The sequence below is a fragment of the Nerophis ophidion genome, linkage group LG23 (assembly GCF_033978795.1).
Source record: "Nerophis ophidion isolate RoL-2023_Sa linkage group LG23, RoL_Noph_v1.0, whole genome shotgun sequence".
Lineage (NCBI taxonomy): Eukaryota > Metazoa > Chordata > Actinopteri > Syngnathiformes > Syngnathidae > Nerophis > Nerophis ophidion.
In genome coordinates, this window is record NC_084633.1 from 33,219,292 (window position 1) to 33,245,498 (window position 26,207).

The 26,207-nt window shown below is 42.4% G+C and overlaps 1 protein-coding gene across 2 annotated transcripts; it reads right to left on the reverse strand.

Moving 5' to 3' along the window:
- Positions 1 to 2,534: 2,534 nt before the first annotated feature.
- On the reverse strand, positions 2,535 to 24,697 carry scaf1 (SR-related CTD-associated factor 1). 2 transcript variants are annotated; one of them, XM_061884212.1, is made up of 6 exons: positions 24,394 to 24,686; positions 16,134 to 19,615; positions 13,370 to 13,452; positions 11,910 to 12,227; positions 4,799 to 4,927; positions 2,535 to 2,896 (listed from the first exon to the last, which is right to left on the reverse strand). In XM_061884212.1, exons 2-6 carry the CDS (start codon positions 19,522 to 19,524, stop codon positions 2,765 to 2,767), a joined length of 4,053 nt encoding a protein of 1,350 aa, XP_061740196.1. In that variant the 5' UTR covers positions 19,525 to 19,615; positions 24,394 to 24,686; the 3' UTR covers positions 2,535 to 2,764. The 2 variants fall into 2 exon arrangements, with proteins under 2 accessions (XP_061740196.1, XP_061740197.1); XM_061884213.1 differs by lacking the exons at positions 2,535 to 2,896; positions 13,370 to 13,452 and having other exon boundaries at positions 24,394 to 24,697.
- Positions 24,698 to 26,207: the final 1,510 nt, after the last annotated feature.

Sequence of the window (26,207 nt, forward strand, 5' to 3'; positions counted from 1 at the left end):
ATCTGCGCTTCTGTGTCTTGTAGGATTTATTATGGTAATCTACGTCACAACAGTTTAGGAAAGGAACAAACCGAAGTGGGCGGGGTTTGTTTTCAGAGCAGCCAGTCCGAAATACGTGTGAGAAAATTTTAAGTGATATAATATTGTAGGTGTTTATTACATTTTGCATTCACATTTTACTGTTTTTTTTTAAATGTTGTTCTGTTTTGCTTGATTATAAAAGATACACAACTATCGAGGAGCTGGTCTGAGAAGTAAAAGAGGAACGACGTTTGTGTGTTGTTGATATTCAGTTTTTTATTGTTCATAGTTATTAATATTGTAAATTCCACTTTCTTGATATTAACGTATTTTGGGTGTCCCATTCAGTAAAAAACTGAAAAATTCCATTACGTTTTTTTTTAGGTGCTCTGTCATTACGTTTTTATGTCTCTATCGGACATTGTGAGTTATGGTCAATACCAAAAGTCACAAAAAGCACTAATTTGTTCCCTGAAAAAAAGGGACCCAAACACACATACTGTACAGCATATTTTTACAGCTAAGTGTGTATATATAATTTATACACACACACCTTGGCCCCCCCAGACACACTTTCTTCTCTCAATGTGGCCCCCCGAGTCAAAATATTTGCCCTGCTCTGGTATAAACCAGGGGGCCGCATTGGGTTAAAAAAATGGGGCCGGGCTGTGTGTGTGTGTGTGTGTATATATATATATATATATATATATATATACACACACACTGTATATATATATATATATATGTATGTATGCATGTATGTGTATATGTATCCATATATATATATATATATATATATGTATGTATGCATGTATGTATATATGTATCCATATATATATATATATATGTATGTATGCATGTATGTATATATGTATCCATATATATATATATATATATATATATACGGCTTCACGGTGGAAGAGGGGTTAGTGTGTCTGCCTCACATTACGAAGGTCCCGAGTAGTCGGGATCTTTCTGTATGGAGTTTACATGTCCTCCCTGTGAATGAGTGGGCTTCTTCCCACTTCCAAAGACATGCACCTGGGGATAGGTTGATTTGCAACACTAAATTGGCCCTAGTGTGTGAATGTGAGTCTGAATGTTGTCCGTCTATCTATGTTAGCCCTGCAATGAAGTGGCGACTTGTCCAGTGTGTACACTGCTTTCCGCCCAATTGTAGCTGATATAGGCACCAGCACCCCCCGCAAACCCAAAGGGAATAAGCGGTAGGAAATGGATGGATGTATATATATATATATATATATATATATATATATATATAGTCCTCACGCACTATTTGACTAAAAGAGTGCGCACTTGCTGCACGCTCGCCCGAACACGAGCTTACGTTACCGATTGGAAAATGCATTTGACTGAGTGGCTCAGACCCCCCAGAGTATAACAAGCGGTAGAAAATAGATTAGAAAGGCCAAATTTAAAAAAAAAAAAAAGCCTTGAGACTTCTCATGGCCCAGATTTTGGATGCTAGCGGGCCGTAGTTTGGAGACCCGTCGTGTAGACTATACATAGATCATCTTAAAACATAAACATGGATTACCGTATTTCCTTGAATTGCCGCAGGGCATATAGTATGCGCCTGCCTTGAATTACTGCCGGGTCAAACTCGTTTCTCAAAATAATTAGCGCATGCTTAGTATTACCGCCTGGTCAAAATCGTGACGTCACGAGTGACACTTCCCCTGTCATCATTTTCAAAATGGAGGAGGCTGATTTCAATACCGGTAATTTGAAATCGCATAAAGGGAGGATTAAGAGCTATTCAGTAGGATTTAAGGTCCAAGCTTACATCACACTCAAATTTTTACTGCATACCTTTGGTAATTCCAGGAGTGAGGAGAGGTTTTAAAATATTTAGCGCATGCTTACTTTTACCGCACGCCTTTCGTAAGCGCAGGAGTGAGAAGAGGTTTTAAATTAATTAGCGACCCGGCGGCAATTCAAGGAAATACGGTAGTTGTAGTCTGTTTAAAAATAATTATCAAAATTCTGACTGAATCCTTTCATTTGAAAGGATGCGATCCTTGGTCGAAAAAGTTTGGACACTGCTGGTCACATTTTTTTTGCTCAGAAACTGCATTGCACCTGCTTTAAAATAAATCATGTAATTTTGTCCTAAAAAAACATGCGTATTTCTTCACAAACCGTCACATTTATGCAGCAGTGGATATAACATTTGTCTTTCATTATTAGCCGTAGATTTTGTAATTAAACAATAGACACAATAAGTAGGCACAAATCACCATTTATGATTTGTTGATCCACTCATATTTGAATGGAATTGCTCAAACTCAGTAACCCATGCAAACAAACCAAGGACAGTACATTTTGAAAATGTATTAGAACCATGATAAATAATAGTCCAGCTCACTTGCATGTTTGCAAAGAGACACAGACAGTGTGATCTAGAGCAAATATGGTGTCTTTCTAGTACATACTGGACTACAATAAAATAAACATGTATTTCGCTACAATCAATGAATTGATAGCATTGACAAGGTTGATGAGACTTTATTGGAATACATGGACTGATAACCGTTCGCCATCTTCTATACATGACCTGTTTTTATGGGATATATTTACAGAAAAATGAAGAGATAAAAGGCATGATACATGGACAAGGTTGGCTAAACAATGATAATACAAAAACAGTGAATGTCCACACATGAGTGACCGCATATTTTAAAAAGCTCTCGTATCAGGCAGTGGAATGCAGTGATCCCAGCTACCTGTCATCCCGGTCTTCGTCGTCCATTTTGCGGCCATGTTTCCGGAAGTATTTGTAGCGCTGGACGTACAGTTTCACGAGGTTGCTGACCTTGACGGGATTGATTTCACCGGTACGGCTGTGGCAGATCTGAAATGAAGACACAAAAATAAAAAGCTTGATACAGTTAAAAGTCAGTAAGACATATTTTTTTTTATATACAAGCATCAAGTAAAATGTTATAATTATTACAGATTTGGTACTGATGCACCAGTGTTTCCCCCCCCCCGAGTTTGCACATTTTCTCCCTTTGTAGTAGGGCCAAGATATTGTGAAGTGAAGTGAATTATATTTCTATAGCGCATTTTCTCTAGCGACTCAAAGCGCTTTTACATAGTGAAACCCAACATCTAACACACGTTTAAATCAGTGTGGGTGGCACTGGGACCAGGTGGGTAAAGTGTCTTGCCTAAAGACCCAACGGCAGTGACTTGTATGGTGGAAGTGGGGATCGAACCTGGAACCCTCAAGTTACTGGCACGGCCACTCTACTAACCGAGCTATACCGCCCCAAAGATATTAATGTGTTAATTTAAATGATTTATTCTACAGCTTTACAATGATTAAGACATTTCAATTGCAATAGTTATTTTCTATTTCCGCACTCTGGGGCATCACAGAACTTTTCTTAGTGTCGTTGTACCTTGCAAACCGATGCACTTAGTGATGTCAGTGCACCAGTAATAACACATTTATTGATTTAAAAAAACTACCCAAGGGAAACACAAGGCTCTTTTATCACTTATAAATGTTGTTACAATGTTGTATATCCATGTTAAACAGGGTGGCGGGGCTCGATTGGTATAGCGGCTGTGCCAGCAACTTGAGGGTTCCAGGTTCGATCCTGACTTTCACCATCCTAGTCACCGCTGTTGTGTCCTTGGGCAAGAGACTTTACCCACTTTGCTCCCAGTGCCACCCACACTGGTCTAAATGTAGCTTAAGTATGTAGATAATGGGTTTCACAATGTAAAGCACTTTGAGTCTCTACACAAAAAAAGCGCTATATAAATATAATTCACTTCATTGCGCCAGAGTGTCAAATCATATGGTTCATGCACCAGCTCGTTAGATTAACAACAGTTTATTGATTAAAAAACTATCAACAGATGGCTTGGCTGTCATCAAATACTTTGCTTAATACGTGTTCTTGCCAACATAATGCCAACAAGACATTGAAAGATTTTAAGTTATTCCAATCTAAATTTTCAAGTTAGTCATTGGAAGCAATGGACATCAAAAATACATTACTTAATGTCACTCAGTGTCTATATTTGTGTGTGTATCATAAATGTACAGTACAGGCCAAAGGTTTGGACACCTTCTCATTCACAACACAACTGATGGTCCCAACACCATTGATAAAGCAAGAAATTCCACTAATCAACCCTGATAAGCCACACCTGTGAAGTGAAAACCATTTCAGGTGACTACTTGAAGCTCATTGAGGGAATGCCATGAGTGAGCAAAGCAGTAATCAGAGCAAAGGGTGGCTATTTTGAAGAAACTACAATATAAAACACGTTTCCAGTTATTTCACCTTTTTATGTTAAGTACACAACTCCACATGTGTTCAGTCATAGTTTTGATGCCTTCATTGACAATCTACAATGGAAGTAGTCATGAAAATAAAGAAAACACATTAAATATGAATGTGTGTCCAAACTTTTGGCCTGTACTGTATGTCCCAAGGCAAATACATGTTATTTAATTATTCTATATTTGTATTTAGCTTATTTGGTCAGATGTTGAACTGACACTAATAGTTTATTTATATACAGTCAAACCTGAAATGATTCATCCCCTTGCAAATTTTGACTGATGTTTTTGCTCAAATTGAAATAAAAGCGGTGTAATATTTTTTTATTCACAATGATCTTCTGGGTCTGTGTCATTCCAAATAAAGAATTAACTTGCCGGTTGAACAAAACTTTTTTTAAATTTGTATGAATGGATTGACCATATGTATAAAATGTGTGTTGTCCAGCTGACCTTGTGAACAGCTTTTCGGAGGATATCTTTGTATTCATCCTTGGTGATGTCTTTGCGCTGATAGTAAGGTTTGATAGCAAGCTTCACTTCCTCCACTGCCCGTTCCTGCGTGTGGAGCTTCTTCAGGTACTGTGCATTTATTGAAAGAAGACACATTTATGATGAGACAAGCAATTAAATACAAATTCTACATGCAATTAAAAAAATGGCTAGGACAACCTAACATGATCTGGAGGAGGGAATGTCTAAGAAAAGGTATAGTAGACCTACAATGTTTGGCTTTTTAACAAAGCAGCGGGATTTGTGTTTATCTGCTTAACTCACACCAATCCAACAAAATAACTTATTGCTCGACAAGATTGGTATTTGCCCACGTGACTAGTGAGCTAAATACCCAATGCACGAAACCACAAAAATACGTTCATACATAAGGTGTGTCTATAAATGCGCCTTAAAGGAAATTTTCGACCAGCAGCTCGCTTTTTTTTGGCCGTCGGCATACGCTACAAATGTATTAAATTTATTATTAAATTGGCCTTAGTGTGTGAATGTGAGTGTGAATGCTGTCTGTCTATATGTGTTGGCCCTGCGATGAGATGGCGACTTGTCCAGTCTGTACCCCGCCTTCCGCCCGAATGCAGCTGAGATAGGCTCAAGTGACCCCCCGCAACCCCGAACAGGACAAGCGGTAAATAATGGATGGATGTATGGATGGGATGTTATCAGTTATTGCACTAAGTCAGGGGTGTCCATTACGTTGATTGTGATCTACCCGTCGATCGTGAAGGTAGTGTCAGTCGACCGCCAGCCAGGCATTAAAAAAATAGAACTAAAAATTAGGGATCATCAAACTTCACCAAGACGTCACGTTCGTCACTTGATTAACATTCACAGCACCCGAGGGTCTTCTGAGATGACGCCAGGTGCTACGGGCTAATTATTAAGAAAAAATGACCGACAGGAAGGCGAAAAACAGTTTTTATTTCAACAGACTCTCGCACCGTACCTGCCATAAAAAACTCTAAAGGCCGACTGCACAGTTCCTATCTTCACAATAAAAGCGCTGCTTCCTCATGCCTGCGGTAACAAAATAAGAGTTTCAGAAAGCTGGCGTGCACAAGCTAGCAAGCTACGGAGTTTGCCGCCAATGTATTACTTGTGAAGGGTATAAAAACGAAAATGGCAGCTGGACAATTAAGATGCCAAAAAACAACCACTTTCATGTGGTATTGGACAGAAAGGAGGATTTTTTTCTCCTCCATTCAAAAATGTGGCCATTATCAGCACTACTTTCTGATTCCAATCAATGCAAGTCATCAGAATCAGGTAATACACCAACTTATATTCTTGTCTTCACGAAAGAAAGAAACCTATGTTAAACATGCTTGTATTATCATTAAACACCATTAACTTGTTAACAAAAAGGTTTCTTTCATAAATAAACAAATATATATTATATGTACGGGGCTTTGTGGTGAAAGAGGGGTTAGAGCGTCTGCCTCACAATACGCAGGTCCTGAGTAGTCAGGGTTCTATCCCGGGCTCGGAATCTTTCTGTGTGGAGTTTGCATGTTCTCCCTGTGAATGCGTGGGTTCCCTTCGGGTACTCCGGCTTCCTCCCACTTCCAAAGACATGCACCTGATGATAGGTTGATTGACAACACTAAATTGGCCCTAGTGTGTGAATGTGAGTGTGAATGTTGTCTGTCTATCTGTGTTGGCCCTGTGATGAGGTAGCGACTTATCCAGGGTGTACCCCGCCTTCCGCCCGATTGTAGCTGAGATCGGCACTAGCGCCCCCCACACACCCCCAAAGGGAATAAGCGGTAGAAAATGGATGGATGGAAATTATATATATGAATGAGGTAGATCCCCTTGACTTGATCAATTGTAAAGTAGCTCGCCTGCATAAAATGTGTTGGCACCCCTGCACTACATGATAGGGATGTCCCGATCCTGGGATCGGGCCAGGGTTATTTGCCATTTTTAACTGATTGGAAAACCCAAATGATTTAAATGGGAGCCAATATTTTTGGTTCATATTTAGTTATTGTGCACAAGCCACTTTATTTTGTTTAAAAACATTGTATGTAGCATTCAATACCACAAATGTAATAATACATCCTCTGATTTACACCAATACTAGCAAATTCTATATCCATCCATCCATCCATCTTCTTCCGCTTATCCGAGGTCGGGTAGCGGGGGCAGCAGCCTAAGCAGGGAAGCCCAGACTTCCCTCTCCCCAGCCACTTCGTCTAGCTCTTCCCGGGGGATCCCGAGGCGTTCCCAGGCCAGCCGGGAGACATAGTCTTCCCAACGTGTCCTGGGTCTTCCCCGTGGCCTCCTACCGGTTGGACGTGCCCTAAACACCTCCCTCGGGAGGCGTTCGGGTGGCACCCTGACCAGATGCCCGAGCCACCTCATCTTGCTCCTCTCGATGTGGAGGAGCAGCGGCTTTACTTTGAGTTCCTCCCGGATGACAGAGCTTCTCACCCTATCTCTAAGGGAGAGCCCCGCCACACGGCGGAGGAAACTCATTTCGGCCGCTTGTACCCGTGATCTTATCCTTTCGGTCATGACCCAAAGCTCATGACCATAGGTGAGGATGGGAACGTAGATCGACCGGTAAATTGAGAGCTTTGCCTTCCGGCTCAGCTCCTTCTTCACCACAACGGATCGGTACAACGTCCGCATTACTGAAGACGCCGCACCGATCCGCCTGTCGATCTCACGATCCACTCTTCCCCCACTCGTGAACAAGACTCCTAGGTACTTGAACTCCTCCACTTGGGGCAGGGTCTCCTCCCCAACCCGGAGATGGCACTCCACCCTTTTCCGGGAGAGAACCATGGACTCGGATTTGGAGGTGCTGATTCTCATTCCGGCCGCTTCACACTCGGCTGCGAACCGATCCAGTGAGAGCTGAAGATCCCGGCCAGATGAAGCCAACAGGACCACATCGTCTGCAAAAAGCAAACCGGAACCCCTCAATGCCCTGACTGCGCCTAGAAATTCTGTCCATAAAAGTTATGAACAGAATCGGTGACAAAGGGCAACCTTGCGGAGTCCAACCCTCACTGGAAACGTGTCCGACTTACTGCCAGCAATGCGGACCAAGCTCTGACACTGATCGTACAGGGATCGGACTGCCATAATAAGACAGTCCGATACCCCATACTCTCTGAGCACTCCCCACAGGACTTCCCGAGGGACACGGTCGAATGCCTTCTCCAAGTCCACAAAGCACATGTAGACTGGTTGGGCAAACTCCCATGCACCCTCAAGAACCCTGCCGAGAGTATAGAGCTGGTCCACAGTTCCACGACCAGGACGAAAACCACACTGTTCCTCCTGAATCCGAGGTTCAACTATCCGGCGTAGCCTCCTCTCCAGTACACCTGAATAAACCTTACCGGGAAGGCTGAGGAGTGTGATCCCACGATAGTTGGAACACACCCTCCGGTCCCCCTTCTTAAAGAGAGGGACCACCACCCCGGTCTGCCAATCCAGAGGTACCGCCCCCGATGTCCACGCGATGCTGTAGAGTCTTTTCAACCAAGACAGCCCCACAGCATCCAGAGCCTTAAGGAACTCCGGGCGGATCTCATCCACCCCTGGGGCCTTGCCACCGAGGAGCTTTTTAACTACCTCAGCAACCTCAGCCCCAGAAATAGGAGAGTCCACCACAGATTCCCCAGGCACTGCTTCCTCATAGGAAGACGTGTTGATGGGATTGAGGAGGTCTTCGAAGTATTCCTTCCACCTATCCACAACATCCACAGTTGAGGTCAGCGGAACACCAGCCGCACAATACACGGTGTTGACAGTGCACTGCTTCCCCTTCCTGAGGCGGCGGATGGTGGTCCAGAATCGCTTCGAAGCCATCCGGAAGTCATTTTCCATGGCTTCCCCAAACTCTTCCCATGTCCGAGTTTTTGCCTCTGTCACCGCTGAAGCTGCACACCGCTTGGCCTGTCGGTACCTGTCCACTGCCTCTGGAGTCCTATGAGCCAAAAGAACCCGGTAGGACTCCTTCTTCAGCTTGACGGCATCCCTCACCGCTGGTGTCCACCAGCGGGTTCTAGGATTACCGCCACGACAAGCACCTACTACCTTGCGGCCACAGCTCCGATCAGCCGCCTCGACAATAGAGGTGCGGAACATGGTCCACTCGGACTCAATGTCCAGCACCTCCCTCGTGACATGTTCAAAGTTCCTCCGGAGGTGGGAATTGAAACTTTCTCTGACAGGAGACTCTGCCAGACGTTCCCAGCAAACCCTCACAATGCGTTTGGGCCTGCCAGGTCTGTCCGGCATCCTCCCCCACCATCGCAGCCAACTCACCACCAGGTGGTGATCGGTAGAAAGCTCCGCCCCTCTCTTTACCCGAGTGTCCAAAACATGAGGCCGCAAATCCGATGACACAACTACAAAGTCGATCATGGAACTGCGGCCTAGGGTGTCCTGGTGCCAAGTGCACATATGGACACCCTTATGTTTGAACATGGTGTTTGTTATGGACAAACTGTGACGAGCACAGAAGTCCAATAACAAAACACCACTCGGGTTCAGATCCGGGCGACCATTCTTCCCAATCACGCCTCTCCAGGTTTCACTGTCGTTACCAACATGAGCGTTGAAGTCCCCCAGTAGGACAAGGGAATCACCCGGGGGGAGCACTCTCCAGTACTCCCTCGAGTGTACCCAAAAAGGGTGGGTACTCTGAACTGTTGTTTGGTGCGTAAGCACAAACAACAGTCAGGACCCGTCCCCCCACCCGAAGGCGGAGGGAGGCTACCCTTTCGTCCACTGGGTTGAACTCCAACGTGCAGGCTTTAAGCCGGGGGGGCAACCAGAATTGCCACCCCAGCCCGTCGCCTCTCACTGCCGGCCACGCCAGAGTGAAAGAGAGTCCAGCCCCTTTCAAGAGAAGTGGTTCCAGAGCCCTTGCTGTGCGTCGAAGTGAGTCCGACTACATCCAGCCGGAATTTCTCTACTTCGCGCACTAGCTCAGGGTCCTTTCCCCCCAGTGAGGTGACGTTCCACGTCCCAAGAGCGAGCTTATGTAGCCGAGGATCGGACCGCCAAGTGCCCTGCCTTCGGCTGCCGCCCAGCTCACATTGCACCCGACCTCTATGGCCCCTGCTATGGGTGGTGAGCCCATTGGAGGGGGGACCCACGTTGCCTCTTCGGGCTGTGCCCGGCCGGGCCCCATGGGTACAGGCCCGGCCACCAGGCAAATTCTATATATGATATGTTTTATAAATATGTGTTGTGTTTACTTTTATCACTTGCTACAATATATATAAAATTATATGAACTATTGTCAAGGTATTGGATCTGATGTAATAACATCAGCTCAAGAATATAGGCCAAAAATGTTGATTGGGACTTCTGTACTAAATTACTTTGTCTCCAAAGCAAAACAAAAGCAACTTTAAAGCACAAACTTTATGAAAGTAGCTCCAACATACTTACATTTTTCCTTATCTGGCACTCAAATGCATTAAATAGGGTAAGATCCCACAGGAAGAAAATATTTTGCGGCCACTACTCTCAGCCGTGACTATAAATGGTATTATTTGTCTATTAAATTGTTGTAATTATGCTTTTGCATAACATTGTAAGCGTATCAACATTACAGAAAACGACACACCGGCCTTTCCTCGTCTCCCACCGTGGTTACAATGAAGCCAAAGGCTACATACGCTTCATTATATTGGATGTGGGGGGCCTGCATTGCACTGAGAAGGACTAATTCTACCCTATGATATGATAATGTACATGCTCTCACTGTGTATCTGCCTTTTTTTTTTATTTCTGCAGCTACAGATTACCTTCATCGTTCCTCTTTAATAGGTCACTGTGGTGGGAGACGAGACCCCCAAAAATGCTTTGGCTTACTTGCGTGCATTATTTTCACAGGACTCGGTCGTAAAGAATAGAAGTGGTTTTAGTTTCAAACACTGCGGTAAGAAAACCATGTGGCTTTCCTAATGTAATCCTTCATTAGCTCTCATCTTCTCTGTGTGCTCATGAAAGGAATCATTTTAAAGATACTTCGGGTCTACATTACATACATCAAATATTGTACATTTTCTTTTAACTATTCACTGTCAATGTGACAGCCTGTGACGGATGCCTTTAGACTGCATTTATTTTTTATGAAAATGTGCAAAAGCTTAACATCTTTTTTGTTCCTGCTTAATGGAATTAATCTATATAAAATAAAACAATGGCTTCAAAATTAGTTTAAAATAGTTGCACTGCTTCTTAAAAAAAATGTTTCGCTGTTTATATAATCATACAAACAACTATTATATTGCGCTTAAACACTATCAATCAATCAATCAATCAGTGTTTATTTATATAGCCCTAAATCACATGTGTCTGAAAGGGCTGCACAAACCACTACGACATCCTCGGAAGAACCCACATAAGGGCAAGGAAAACTCACACCCAGTGGGACGTCGGTGACAATGATGACTATGAGAACCTAGGGCACCGAAAGCAATGGATGTTGAGCGGGTCTAACATGATACTGTGAAAGTTCAATGCATAGCACTATCATTGTTTTTGCACTATTGCTGTATGAATTTCGATTGTTTGGTGGTTTCATTCCATTCCATTCATTTCATCGCAGCTATGTCATGTGTAGATGTTATCGTGAGTCATGTATCGCCTATCATGATGTTATATTGTGAGGTAACCTGAGATTCCCATCCCTAATATGATCAGAAAACGTTGAAATGTCGACACTAAAAGCACAACGTTGAAATGATGGCTGCTTTTTTCTTAAATATAGACAAATAGAATATTACCATATTAGTATATTTGATTGGTTTTAGTTTTTTTTTTTACACAATGAAAAAAACCCATCAAAACGATGTAATGCTGTCTTATTTTATTATAATAATACATAATGTTTGTATTTGACTTTTGTAACAAATATAATAATTTTCTGACTATGTTAGAAGCTTAGCCCTGACAATAGACACCTGACATAACAGAAGTACCAGATTGAGTCAAATTGTGTACTATCTTTGTGCTCAGTGTATCTTACATTCCACACATTACATAATATTTTTGTAATAAACGTTAACTTTACCTTATCGGGGTCTTTACTTTCATTGTCCCATAAAGTGTCTCTAGAGCTCCCCATGAATCCTGGCAGCCCCCCAGGCAACATCGGTGGGGGAGTCTGTGCGCATCCACCACCTAAGCTGGGGTGTAAGTGAGAGGGTGGGGTTTTGGTGCAACCAACTAAGGGCAGGGAGCTCTGGAGGATGAACTGTGCCGGGCTCAATCCATGCGATGAAGGCAGCGAGGGAGGAGGAGGAGGGGGGATCTGAGAGGAGGATGAAGAGTTGCCTGATGAAGGAGGAGCATGCGATTGGGACTGGTTCTGGTTGGCTTGAGAGAGGATCTGCATTTGAAACACAAGAGAAGTGAGTGATTAAAGTTACCACAAGCTACCAGACTTTTATCTAACCCGGACTGAATTGATTCCAAGAAGACTTACACAAAAAGCCACAACAACTTTTGCAAGTGGCAAATTATGTGTCTACAGACTGCTTCCCTAAACTAACAATCATTAATTACATCATGGCAATTTACTGTATTTCAAGTAATCAGGTATTATCATCACCGGAGGACGAGGCTAAACATGTTACACACTTAAAAAAAGCCACAAGCAGGGAAGCTAATAGCTAAGCTAACATAGCTTGAAACAACACCAAGAAATAAGTGCTTAGTAAAGTTTAAGAGGTCTAGATGGAACCACATTAGAGCGGGAAATAAGAAGACAACAATAAATTAACAAATAGATTAAGAAGAGCTTCGAGAGGATAATAGAAGAGCAACTGTTGGTGTGTCAGCATTGTCACAGTCAGTCCACAACAAGTAAGAGGAAGGCGGATAGAGACATAAATTAGTGGTGTCAATCTATATTAAGGGTAGTATCAGTATATGATAATAAAGTGATCACATTGATATTTTCGTTTTCTCAAATTTGGTTGTTTACAAACTCGAGGTGAAATTCCCTGAATTAAAGGAGGTCTTTAAGGGCAAAAACCAAAGTATTTTTTGCTTTTGTTTAATTATTGTGCATTGACTTTTTTTTGCTCAAACAATTGTATCCTGCAAAATGTAATAAGGAACTAGTTTAAATATTGTGTTTATATTGCCATAATGGGAATAGCACTCACCATAAATACATTTAAAAATGTACAGTTAGTACATCAGTCATTTCACTCATGGATGATCAGTATCGGAACATACCTAATTACCAGATTAACCAGAGGCCCTCTTGCTGTGTCTGCTATGAGTGCCTACAAAGTATTTGACACGGAGCAGTGTCAGCAACCGAACGTTAATTATGGCACTGTTTGATTTTACGTTAAATCGGTACCCAGCTGTACTGACAAAATTCTACCGGTGCATATAAAAGTACCGAATTTGGTACCCATCCCTAGTTGTAATACTATTCCATGTATAGCCCTGCTAAATATAGTAACCAATAAATTAGAACCAGCTCTCAGTATAATACATGTTATGTATTCCTCTCACCTGGCTGGTTGCTTGGATGAATTCTTGAGCTTTTGCTCTGCTGGCAATATTTGCCTCCTCCATTTTGAAGAGCAGGGCAGTTACTGAGGAAGAATGGACGAAATGATTATGGGTGGTATGGAATATAACTTGTATGAAACAGTTTTAACTCGGTGTGTAATGGTACATGCGTTTGTGATCATATTATTCAGTCCTGTCTAGAGGCCTACCGTTTTCCCCACACGGTACATATTAAAAGTGAGGGACAGGGAGTGTGCCTCGCATCAAGATTTTACTTGGTGCAGCCGAGCCTTTGGCTAGCGGCAGTCATTGCTAAGGTTAGTGCCAAAGCTCGAAAACCCTTTTCTACCGTTAAAGACTAGTTTGGGAATGCTTTGCCTTCCTGGTGAAATACGTCAACAGACTAAGACAAGTGAAGAAAATAAAAGCAGTAGTTGCTCCATAGAAATTATAAAAGGGGGTAAAAACTATAAATACTTGACTTCAGCTAATAAGGAACCTAATTTACTAAAAAATACAACAATATATCAAACTGATCAAAGTGTTACTGTTGCACTTTCCTAAAAAGAAACACTCTGCTATTAGTGACCAAAGTGCAGCCCTGGCCCAGAGCTTTTTTTTCCCACTGACCCTCAACACAGTCTAAAAATAAATTCATTAATAAAAAATATAATATTTGATGTCTCACTAATTTGCTTTGTCTCTGGTTGGGACAAAGCAACGGCTTTGATATGTTTTTCCAGATAATTTTGCATATTTGGGTTTTGCATGTTATTTGTGCAAAAAGTATCAACGCTCAAAGAGCTAAATTGTTTTTGTTTTACATTTTACTATGGTGTACCCAAAAATGAACTGAACCATGACCTTAAAATTGATGAACGTAATGAATAGCTACTCTTTTTTTTTTTTTTAAACCGTACGAACTCTTTTTGTAGCATCTTAAAATGAGTAAGACATACCGTAAATGTCGGACTATGAGCGGCAACTTTTTTCTTACAATTTGAACCCTGAACGATGCGGCTAATGTATGGATTTTTCTTCGTTGGCGGCCATAATGCAATCAGTTTTCATTAAACGCAATCAGAGACATTGAAAATATGTTAATGATTGTGCTATGGCATCTTTTGGACAAATTTGCTCACTGCAGGTGCTACAGGGTGAACATCTACAGTATTTCCTTCGGTTTAGTGCTTTAAACCAAAAGTACAAGTGCCGGTCCGTCTTCTAATCATCTATAGCGTTTCCACTTTTATGGATTTTTCATTCATCACTCCAAGCAACGTTTGTAAGTTTTACAATGTAACTAACACAATTCATACTTACTAAACTCTCCCATGTTTGATGTCTGTAGGAGTGTTTTCATGCATATGTGTACATGCTATTGTAATGTAATAAAGCTAGCGACATTAGCATTAGCTAATATGCAATCACGTATTTGGGTGTCTGCTTTAGTATTATTAACTTACAATGGCATTCTATTTGTATCGTTTCAGTTTCACAAATTCTTCAATCGTGGAGTTACTGAGTCTGTTAAACTGATTGGCGAGTGATCTTAAGTAGCTAGTGGGTCCATGACAATGACTTCTGCTTTTGTTTGATCAATCGTTTTACCGCCGGGTTACAGACACTGCTTGGAAACAATTAATGTATGTAAATAGACATTTACAAAATATGTCAGTGTAAATAACTAATTTCACAAAGTATATATCTGTGTCCGGTGCGGCTAAAATATTTTTTTCTTCTAAAATGTAGTGAGTGCGGTTTATATACCGGTGCGCAATATAGTCCGGCAAATATGTTGCCTAAATGCTTTGGGACAAAAAAGATCAGACAAAGACTATTAGTGGTTGAAAGAATGCTAAGTCTTCAGGTGCTTGATAATCCAAGGATGTCCACTAGCTATAGTTCTACGAATGGTATTTGATACTTTATTAGCCCACTTTAACAATCTCAACCCTGCTTGAGGGCACTTTAACAGCAGTCAGAAGGCATCGTTTAAAACAGCATATTTTAATAATGTCAGTTCCAACCTTTTATTTTAGATTATTTTCTACACTACAGAAAACCATAACACACCTAATATGTTAAATATAATTATTCATGGAGCACTCAATCAAAAACTGTTTAATCATTTTCAAATTGACATGCACTATTTATGTCCCCAAGAGTATACATGTTAACATTTGAATTTTATATTACTAGACGGAAAATTTACCAATAAAATAATGGTCTGAAAAAAAGTATTCTACCAACCTAACCAATGTGGTTACAGCACAATAAAACACAAAATGGTATTTACGCTGGAAATTTTACATGCTGGCGCACATCGTTTTTCCTCCATGTGATTTGCTTCTATCAGTGTTACACATGCTCTACTGAAGATAAAGATTACAAGCCTTATAATTGTCAAGATATTTTTACAAATTGCTTGGCACCGATGGCTTCTTTTTTGTTCATCCAGCTCACTCACGCTGTCAATTGGATTGAATCACAAACCAATTCGCCAGTTCCCCATTCTCAGTGCTGTGTGCAACTGACTGTTTTACCAGAGTGCTTTTATTTTGAAGGCCCGACTTTTCACGGGCTGCAGGGATGTGGACAGAAGCTGTGGTGCTCCAGCAGGACCAGAAAAGTTTTTATTTTCTTATGGAAGATAAAAACAGCAACGAGAAACGGCAAAATAAACGAGGACAGCTGTGGATAAGAGGCTATAACATATTTACAGACTTTTCTATAAATCAAATAATTGATGGCAAAAACTCACAAGCAAGAACTCCGCCAGTTGTGCAGTCGACTCCTGTCTGCAGACTCCACGGGAGGATAGGAGCTGCAGGAGGTGGAGGCGGAGGGGGCTTACTAGCAGATGACGAGGACACCGAGGAGGAGGAAGAAGGGTCTGATGAGGATAGAGGTAAAGAGAGAGAGGCGAGACCACCCCCCACTGACGAGGAGGGTGAAGGAGGTGAGGCAGCAGATTTGGGTGCATTGTCCGAAAGAGGGGGCATTGTGGTGGGTGTAGACAAGGTGATGCTGAGGCCAGTTCCTTGGGGCCCGGATATGCTGGCTGGACTCGATGGCGTGTGTGGGGGGCTGGTGTGAGTTGGGCAGTCCTCAGCAAGGAAGGAAGGCTCTGGAGTCTTGCAGCTGCTGTCCACAGTCTGAGAGTCTGGTGAAGACTCCCTTGTGTCCCTCAGGGGAGCAATTGAAGGTGGAGGTGTGCGGGGCGGTGAGGATGCGGGTGGAAGCAGACTTGTAAAAGACGAGGAGGATGAGGAGGATGACAAACAAGGAATAGGACCCGCTTGGCCAGTGAGTGGACTGACTGACTTTTTACCATCGCCTCCAGTGGAAAAAACCTCCAGGGAGGCTGCGCTCCAGCCTTCAGATGTCGCTTTTGATTGGCCTCCATCTTCGGAGGCCGCGCCTGCTGCTCCACCTTTATCCTTGACCTTCTTGACCAAGCGACGGCGGCGCTTTGTTGCCAATGTGGACGAAGGGGAGGACGTGGAGGAAGAAGTGGATGTGATAGAACCAGGCTTGGTTTTCTTAGATTTCAATGCCAAAGGACTGCTTAAAGAGGGTGGTAGTGCTTTCAGGCTATTACGCTTGCCCATACTGGACATATCTTTACTGCGGACTACTACTGACAGAGGTTCAGAGCAAGGTTTAAGGAATGGTGACCTGCTCTCATTGTCTCTGCAGAAGACTACCGCAATTGAACCACCCACAACAGATCCTCCGGAACCCCCTCCTGTACCACCTGGACCAAGGAGGTCCATACCCAGCTTACTGGATGCAACCGATGTCCCAGTGGTGCTGCTCACACCCTCACGCACCAAAACTGACACTTTGGACTGAAGTTTGGTTTTCCGACCGTTGCCGTCTTTCTTCGATTTGCTCGAGCGACTCAAATCTTTTTTGCTGCCTTTATCCCAAACTTTGTCTTTTCCCATCTTCCGGTTTCGTTTAGCAAGAGGAAGGCCTGATGAGATGGGGGCAGAATCAGAGGGGTGAGATAGTGAGGAAATGCCTTTGCTTTTGGTTTTATTGTAAGAGGAGGATGAAGAGGATAGAGTTGGTTTCTTAAATGTGCGTCCTTTCTTTTTGGGGCGATGTCGTTCGGTCTTGGGGCTGGTTTTAGATTTCGGGCTGGGAACAGGTGGGTCTGTGGGCAGGGCTGGTGGAGGTGTATCTTCCAATGATGGGTAGTCAGAGTCCAAAGCTTCACCATCTAATGACAACATATCCAGCTCCAGTTTATCCGAATAGTGGTCTGAGTCATAGCTGTGATATCTTGGAGGAGACAGTGACTGTGATCGACCGTGATAAGGTCCTCGGTCCATTTCCTCACCACCCGAGTGCCATCTTCTTTTCTTCTTCCTCTTGTGGAGCTTGTCCGTGTCCTGCACGTTATGACAGGGTGAAGCTTGCGAGAGTATAGGAGAGCCGGGTACGGTGGTTGTTGTGGTGCTGGTGACTGTGATGGTTCGCTTGATGGCAAACAGGTCTGAACCATTAAGGTCCTGAATAGATGGCGGAACAACAGGACGTCCGTCCCGGTGCCGTTCCTGCTCATGATGCCGGTCTCGGTCCCTGCTTCTTCTGGACCTTTTTGAAATGTCCCGCTCTCTGCTGCTTGAGTGATATCTTCCCTTACGTTTCCTCTCATCCTTTCTCAAACTAGAACTTGTATCTCTTCCATCTCTGTAGGAAAAGCTGCGGTTTTGTTCACTCTCCCTCCGCCTGTCTGGCTCTGTTTTTCGGTCTCTGTCTCTTCCCCTGTCCCGGTCTCTACCTCTGTCCCTGTCCTTATCTCTTTCCCTGTCGCGATGTCGCTCTACAGAATGGCTGGAGAACGAGTGTCTACTGTGGCCCTCTCGTCTCAATGAGTTGCGTGAACGTGAACCCTCTGGACTACTGTGATGCGTTCTCTTCCTCTTCTGACTACTACTCCTACTACTTCTCCTACTTTTACCTTCCTTATAATTCTTGTCCTCTTCATTCTTCTCCCTACACCTTTCCCGATCTGCCTCTTTTTCCTTCCGCTTTTTCTTTCGTTTCTCATCTTTATCCCGAGCCTTGTTATCCTTACTTCGCTGTCTGTTCTGGTCCTTGGAGCTTTTGGCTGACTTGCGGTTCTTGCTTCCTTGCTCAGCAGCAGGTGGGAGAGGGGAAGAAGGTGGAGAGTTAATGGGGGGAGAAAGAGGAGGCAACGGTTGAGAAGACGGTGGGGACGATCCAGGACAGGATAGATAGCGTTCCTTCCTCTTGCTTACAAGTTTCCTTCTCAGATCCTCCACTCCCACTACAGGCTCATCCTCGGGCTCTTCCCAGTGACTGTCTGCACATACAGACACAAATCCATCGCCATCCAGCACCCGGAGGATGCGTTCCGGCTTTGGATCAAAGAAGGTGATCTTAGGAGAGTTTAAAGGCGTTCTCTTGCTGCTAATGTCTCTCTCAATAGCCACAACAATCTCCCCCTCCTCAATCTCAGAATTTTCTGAGTCAGCTCTGCGACCTCGGCCTTTGGTAGTACTGTAGTCGACCCGCCGTCTATGAGAGAGCTCTGTAGCTGGAGGAGGGCTTGGTGGGTCAGTTAAAATGTCAGTAGAATCTGGAGGCTCCTCCTCCTTCTTCTCACCAATTTCTCTCTCAGTGTTTTTATTCTCTTCTGTTATTTTACCACTTTCATCATCAGCATCTGATGCCGGAGAACCAGTTGGGTCAAATGGGTCATACTTTTCTCCCTCGTCTTCTTCCATATTTGCGTCTTTTTCCACTTCAGTAGGATGAAAAGGGTCATAAATATCATTTTTTCTACCTTCTTCACAATCAACAGTGCGAGGAAAGGACTGTGCTGAGGTTGGTGTAGATAGGGATGTGGCCAGAGACGACATTGCTAGAGAAGCAGACGTGGAAGATACCGTCGCCGCTTCTGCTCCTGTCGTCGGACTTTCAACATGATTCTGAACAGCTGATGAGCTAGCACAGGCAGAGGATGTCGTAGATGAGGGAGAAGACTGATCAGACGATGGAGAGGACCGAGAAAACGAGGGTGAGCAATGAGTAGGACTTCTGCCGGTATCTCTTTGGGATGTGGATGAGGAGGTAGTCAGCCTCTTTTTGAGGCTTGATGCAGATGGCATGTCCATGGGTCAGGACTGCTAGTTGTTAGTGTGCCGGACCTGGAGGTTTGAAGCCCGGGGAAAGTCCACTGAAAGGTTGGAAACCACAAACACCCACCTGGTAAAGACAAGAGAATGATGCATTACATTTAAATGTTTTAAAGTCTTAAAATATTAATGCAACTGCAGCTTATGAATTGGATTGAACAGATGTAGTTACATGCTACAACTTAATTGAAACAAATTAGTTTAGTGTTTTACATGAATTTGTTTAAATCAACATGCCTCGGGTTGGCTGGCTCACGTCCACATGAGCAATTGTCAAGATAACCGAAACCAACACTACTTACCCATTTACCTGAGACTTTGGCTGTTAGGAGAATGGACAATAATAACTGCTTTTTAAACCTATGACAGTTTGTTGGTACATTTTCCTTCATTTGTATAACATTTGTATTTAGATTGTAATGTTTTCATACTAGTAACAAGGGATGGGCGATATTGCAAAAGAATCAATATCAATTTTGCGATATTTATTGCAGCCTCCTGCGATAACAACATATTAATTGGTATGTAAATGATAATTAAACCGTTTCAAAACGGGCAACAGAGGCTAATTAGGTTTCAGACATATGCTGTAACATTACATCATTTCCGGTTGTATTATTCTCTTAAAACTATTATTATTCTACTCGTTAATAGCTGGTTACTTTCTGCTGTAACATGGCTTTATCTACACTTCAGGTAAGATTAATAAGCACTGATTCTTCTGGTGTTTGGATACGTTACATCAGTCATACAAAAAATTTGAGTATCGATATAATACCAACTAGTTGCAGGGGCAGTACTGGCCATACCAATGCTGACACTTAAAATTCCCAAAATAATCCAATGCTACGATTTTTGATTACCATTAAAATCAGACAGAAACACAGGATCACTGTAAAACAAAATCAAATAAATATTTAACTTTCTTGCCTTCAAAATTCGCCTGTGTCCTAGGTCTTTCTATTTGATAAGTTTGTAAACAATAACGACAAATTATTTTCTGATAATAAAAAATATCAATCTAATTACTGTTGTCCCAACCCATCTTGGTGTCATTCTATTGATCCACTCACCTTAGTTTACCTTGAGGTGAGCATATCTTCCTAAGGTGCGTAGTAGAGAATGTTTAGCTCTTTCTAGTCCTCCAGGGAGAATATTTGTAAAAAAACATAGTTTATTTGCCGCAAACAAGGTGAGGATTAGTCACTTACAATTTTCCTTCCAATTTTTCATATTTGTGAGCAAACGCCAAAACTCCTTGAGCATTCAGAGGCGCACATGCGAGCGACGGCAGACATGCTTATCTTTTTATTCGATTTTGTGGGCGGCCTGGATTTGCCGTGCGCAGATGACGCGTGAGCAGTGTGCAATTGCACAGGCGCGTACCTTAGAGGTAACGGTCACTTATAAGTAGCTTTGCACATTAGCCACTACTCAGAATGCTATACATTGTGTTGAGGCCGCACGTTTGTTCGCTTGTTGCTGTTAAATTTGCAGGACACAGCTAGAATGTTCATCAATGTGCATAATCATAACAGTGGTAATATTTTGTTATATTTTATATTCTATCCATACATATAAGTGAGCAATATTCCGCATTTTCTTGTTTTTCCATTATGCTTTACTTCTGTTACTGTATGTAAAAACCTGCACTGTAACAACGTAATTTCCCCATTGTGGAATAAATACAAGTCAATCCTATTCTATCATATGTCGCGCACCCCTACTCTTAACATTCCTTTTGCGGTAATTTAGATGTATTTCTTGACTTCTTTGACAATAAAACTTATGGTTGCTTACAATCTAAAAAAAATATTAAATAGGTGCATTTTGTAAGTTACTGTGGTACGATCCGGGTTTTATTTGCTTTTATTTGATTAAAATCTGCCTGTGTCCTAGGTCTTTCTACTTGCTGAGTTTGTGACAATTTATTTTGCTGATAGTAAAAAAATATCAATCTAATCACTGTTGTATAAACACAATAAAGAAAACTCATTGAATGAGAAGGGGTGTCCAAACTTTTGGCCTGTACTGTACATAACAGACAAGAGTTGAATGTTCTAATAAAAATGCTGCCACGGTTTTTCCACGGACATTAAAACAACATGTTTAAAGTGTGGTTTTTGCACTACTATGGTATGTTCTCAGGTTAAAATTATGCTGCAAAATATAACCTATGATTTTTGTTTGTCTGTTTTTGATTCACCCCCACCCTCAGCACATTATTGCCATATCATTATTGACAGGGGCAGCACGGTGGAAGAGGGGTTAGTTAGTGCATCTGCCTCACAATACGAAAGTCCTGAGTAGTCCTGAATGCAGGATCTTTCTGTGTGGTTTTTGCACTACTATGGTATGTTCTCAGGTTAAATTATGCTGCAAAATATAAACTATGGTTTTTGTTGGTCTGTTTTTGTTTCACCCCCACCCTCAGCGCATTATTGCTATATCATTATTGACGGGGACAGCACGGTAGAACAGAGGTTAGTGCATCTGCCTCTCAATACAAAGGTCCTGACCAGTCCTGGGTTCAATCCCGGGCTCGGGATCTTTCTGTGTGGAGTTTGCATTTTCTCCCCGTGAATGCGTGGGTTCCCTGCAGGTACTCCGGCTTCCTCCCACCACCAAAGACATGCACCTGGGGATAGGTTGATTGGCAACACTAAATTGGCCCAAGTTTGTGAATGTGAGTGTGAATGTTGTCTATCTGTGTTGGCCCTGCGATGAGGTGGCGACTTGTCCAGGGTGTACATTGCCTACCGCCCGAATGCAGCTGAGATAGGCGCCAACTACCCCTGCGACCCCAAAAGGGACAAATGGTAGGAAAATGGATGGATGGCATTATTGACAGTCATATATCGTGATTCCAAGCCCTACACTAAAATGGGTACTGCAATAAAACAAATAATTATCAATAAACCACATAACTTTCACAGAAGGCTACTTTCACACATTTATAGAGCTACGAGGTCACTAAAATTATCTTTTCATTCTGTGCTGCAGTTTTGTTCAGTCTTTGCCTCCCTTCCTGGGGTTTCCTCTCGTGTCAGTTTAGACTGCTAGATCAGGGTTTTAGACAGTTTAAAGTGTGTTTTTTCCACTACTATGGTATGTTCTCAAGTCAAATTATGCTGCAAAATATAATCCCAGGCTCAGGATCTTTCTGTGTGGTTTTTGCACTACTATGGTATGTTCTCAGGTTAAATTATGCTGCAAAATATAAACTATGATTTTTGTTGGTCTATTTTTGTTTCATCCCCACCCTCAGCGCATTATTGCTATATCATTATTGACAGTTGCAGCACGGTGGAAGAGGGGTTAGTTAGTGCATCTGCCTCTCGATACTTTGATTGATACTTTTATTAGTAGATTGCACAGTACAGTACATATTCCGTACAATTGACCACTAAATGGTAACACCCCAATAAGTTTTTCAACTTGTTTAAGTCGGGGTCCACGTTAATCAATTCATGGTACAAATATATACTATCAACATAATACAGTCATCACACAAGTTAATCATCATAGTATGTACATTGAATTATTTACATTATTTACAATCCGGGGGGTGGGATGAGGAGCTTTGGTTGATATCAGAACTTCAGTCATCAACAATTGCATCGACAGAGAAATGTGGACATTGAAACAGTGTAGGTCTTACAGTAGGATATGTACATCCAGCAGAGAACATAGTGAGTTCAGATAGCATAAGAACAAGTATATACATTAGAAGTACATTTGAGTTGTTTATAATCCGGGGAGATGGGATGTGAATGGAGGAGGGTATTAGTAAAGTGTTGAAGTTGCCTGGAGGTGTTGTTTTAGAGCGGTTTTGAATGAATATAGAGATGCACTTTTATACCTGTTGGGAGTGCATTCCACATTGATGTGGCATAGAAAGAGAATGAGTTAAGACCTTTGTTAGATCGAAATCTGGGTTTAACGTGGTTTGTGGAGCTCCCCCTGGTGTTGTGGTTATGGCGGTCATTTACATTAAGGAAGTAGTTTGACATGTACTTCGGTATCAAGGAGGTGTAGCGGATTTTATAGACTAGGCTCAGTGCAAGTTGTTTTACTCTGTCCTCCACCCTGAGCCAGCCCACTTTGGAGAAGTGGGTTGGATTGAGGTGTGATCTGGGGTGGAGGTCTAAAAGGTCCTGAGCAGTCCTGGGTTCAATCCCGGGCTCGGGATATTTCTGTGTGGAGTTTGCATGTCCTCCCGTGGCTGAGTGGGTAATCTGGCTTCCTCCCATCTCCAAAGACATGCACCTGGGGATAGGCTGATTGGCAACACTAAATTGGCCCTAGTGTGTGAATGTGAGTGTGAATGTTGTCTGTCTATCTGTGTTGGCCCTGTGATGAGGTGGTGACTTGTCCAGGGTGTACCCTGCCTACCGCCCGAATGCAGCTGAGATAGGCGCCAGCGACCCCAAAAAGGGACAAGCGGTAGTAAATGGATGACATTATTGACTGTCATATATCGTGATTCCAAGTCCTACACTAAAATGGGTACTGCAATAAAACAAATCATCAATAAATCACATAACTTTCACGGAAGGCTACCGTCACACATTTATAGAGCTACGAGGTCGCTAAAATGATATTTTGATTCTGTCTTTGCCTGCCTTCCTGGGGTTTCTTCTCTTGTCAGTTTAGACCGCTGGATGAAGGTAAAAACATGCTTTCTTTCTTCAAAGGATAGAATAACGTCTTTGTTTCCAATAAACGGCCACCTAGATGCTACATTAGCAGGAATGTGTCACATCAGCAGGCATTCATGACGCTAGCTAATGTAGCTGAGAGAGGCTAGTTGGCTAAATGTAGCTACAGCTTGTGTGTGCTAATTACCTTTTGTCCGGTTATGTCCAATTCAAGACCACGATTTGCACATCCCACATGGCGACAGCTCAGTTAAATAATACACGATTCGAGTGTTAAAACCAGCCAGGATTGCTTTAATGCCCGTTTCACAAGCGCAACCGCAGCCCATTTCCATCAATCTCCGCCATTTTCCTCTCCCCCAAGCCGCAAAACAAAGGATTGTGGGAAAAAGAGATGAGAGAGTCATTCAAAACTTGCGAGCTTTTTAACTATTCTGGTGCTAACTTGACTCGTTCATTCGCTCACTATTATAACCACTATTTGAATTAAAAAATGCGAGAGCAGGTAACATGTCACCGACTGTGCAAATGTTACTGGGATAATTTTTTTTTGTACATAAATATTGTAGGAGCCTGTGACATATTGCGCATGCGCTCTGCAGCGAGTGAGTTTTGAGTATCCGATTTACTTAGTACAATCCATCCATCCATCCATTTACTACCGCTTGTCGCGGAGGATCTCAATCTATTTTTTATTTACTTTTTTTTTGTCCTGTCCAGCTTCTCAGGCAAATCATATACCGTATTTCCTTGAATTGCCGCCGGGGTGCTAATTAATTCAAAACCTATTCTAACTCCTGCACTTACCAAAGGCATGCGGTAAAAGTAAGCATGCGCTAATTATTTTAAAACCTCTTCTCACACCGGCACTTACCAAAGGCATGCAGTAAAAATTTGAGTGTGATGTAAGGATACATCATGAAAAGCACATTTAATAAAAAAAACAAAAAAACTTTATTATGAATGAATAAATTAATGATCTTTATTGTCATTGTGCCACACATTAAAAGCGTTACTAAAACGGCCTTCTTTCATCTCCGTAATATCGCTAAAATTCGCTCCATTTGGTCCACTAACGACGCTGAGATCATTATCCATGCGTTTGTCACGTCTCGCCTCGATTACTGTGTTAGATGTAAATATAAACAGAATACAATGATTTGCAAATAATTTTCAACCCATATTCAGTTGAATATGCTACAAAGACAACATATTTGATGTTCAAACTAATAAACTTTTTTTTTTCCAATTTATCATTACTTTTAGAATTTGATGCCAGCAAACCGTGACAAAGAAGTTGGGAAAGGAGGCAATAAATACTGATAAAAGTTGAGGAATGCTCATCAAACACTTATATGGAACATCCCACAGGTGTGCAGGCTAATTGGGAGCAGGTGGGTGCCATGATTGGGTATAAAAGCAGCTTCCATGAAATGTTAAGTAATTCACAAACGATGGGGCGAGGGTCACCACTTTTGTAAGCAAATTGTTGAACAGTTTTAGAACATTTCTCAACGAGCTATTGCAAGGAATTTAGGGATTTCACCACCTACGGTCCGTAAAATCATCAAAAGGTTCAGCGAATCTGGAGAAATCACTGCACGTAAGTGATGGTATTACGGACCTTTGATCCCTCAGGCGGTACTGCATCAAAAACCTACATCAGTGCGTAAAGGATATCACCACATGGGCTCAGGAACACTTCACAAAACCACTGTCAGTAACTATAGTTGGTCGCTACATCAAGTTAAAACTCTACTATGCAAAGCCAAACCCATTTATCAACAACACCCTGAATCGTTGCCGGGTTTGCTGGGCCCGAGCTCATCCAAAATGGACTGATGCAAAGTGTAGAATAGTTCTGTGGTCTGACGAGTCCACATTTCAAATTATATTTGGAAACAGAGGACGTGGTGTCCTCAGAACAAAGAGGAAAATAACCATTCGGATTGTTATGGGAGCAAAGTTCAAAAGCCAGCATCTGTGATGGTATGGGGGTGT

What these genes read in the sequence shown, in the direction of transcription:
- scaf1 (XM_061884212.1), bottom strand. Translation starts at nt 19,524, where the DNA reads ATGGACATGCCATCTGCATCAAGCCTCAAAAAGAGGCTGACTACCTCC. An exon ending in AACTGGCGGAGTTCTTGCTT is followed by an intron (nt 13,453 to 16,133) that starts GTGAGTTTTTGC and finishes ATTCTTCCTCAG; the next exon opens with TAACTGCCCTGCTCTTCAAA. An exon ending in AAAGTAAAGACCCCGATAAG is followed by an intron (nt 4,928 to 11,909) that starts GTAAAGTTAACG and finishes ATAAATGCACAG; the next exon opens with TACCTGAAGAAGCTCCACAC.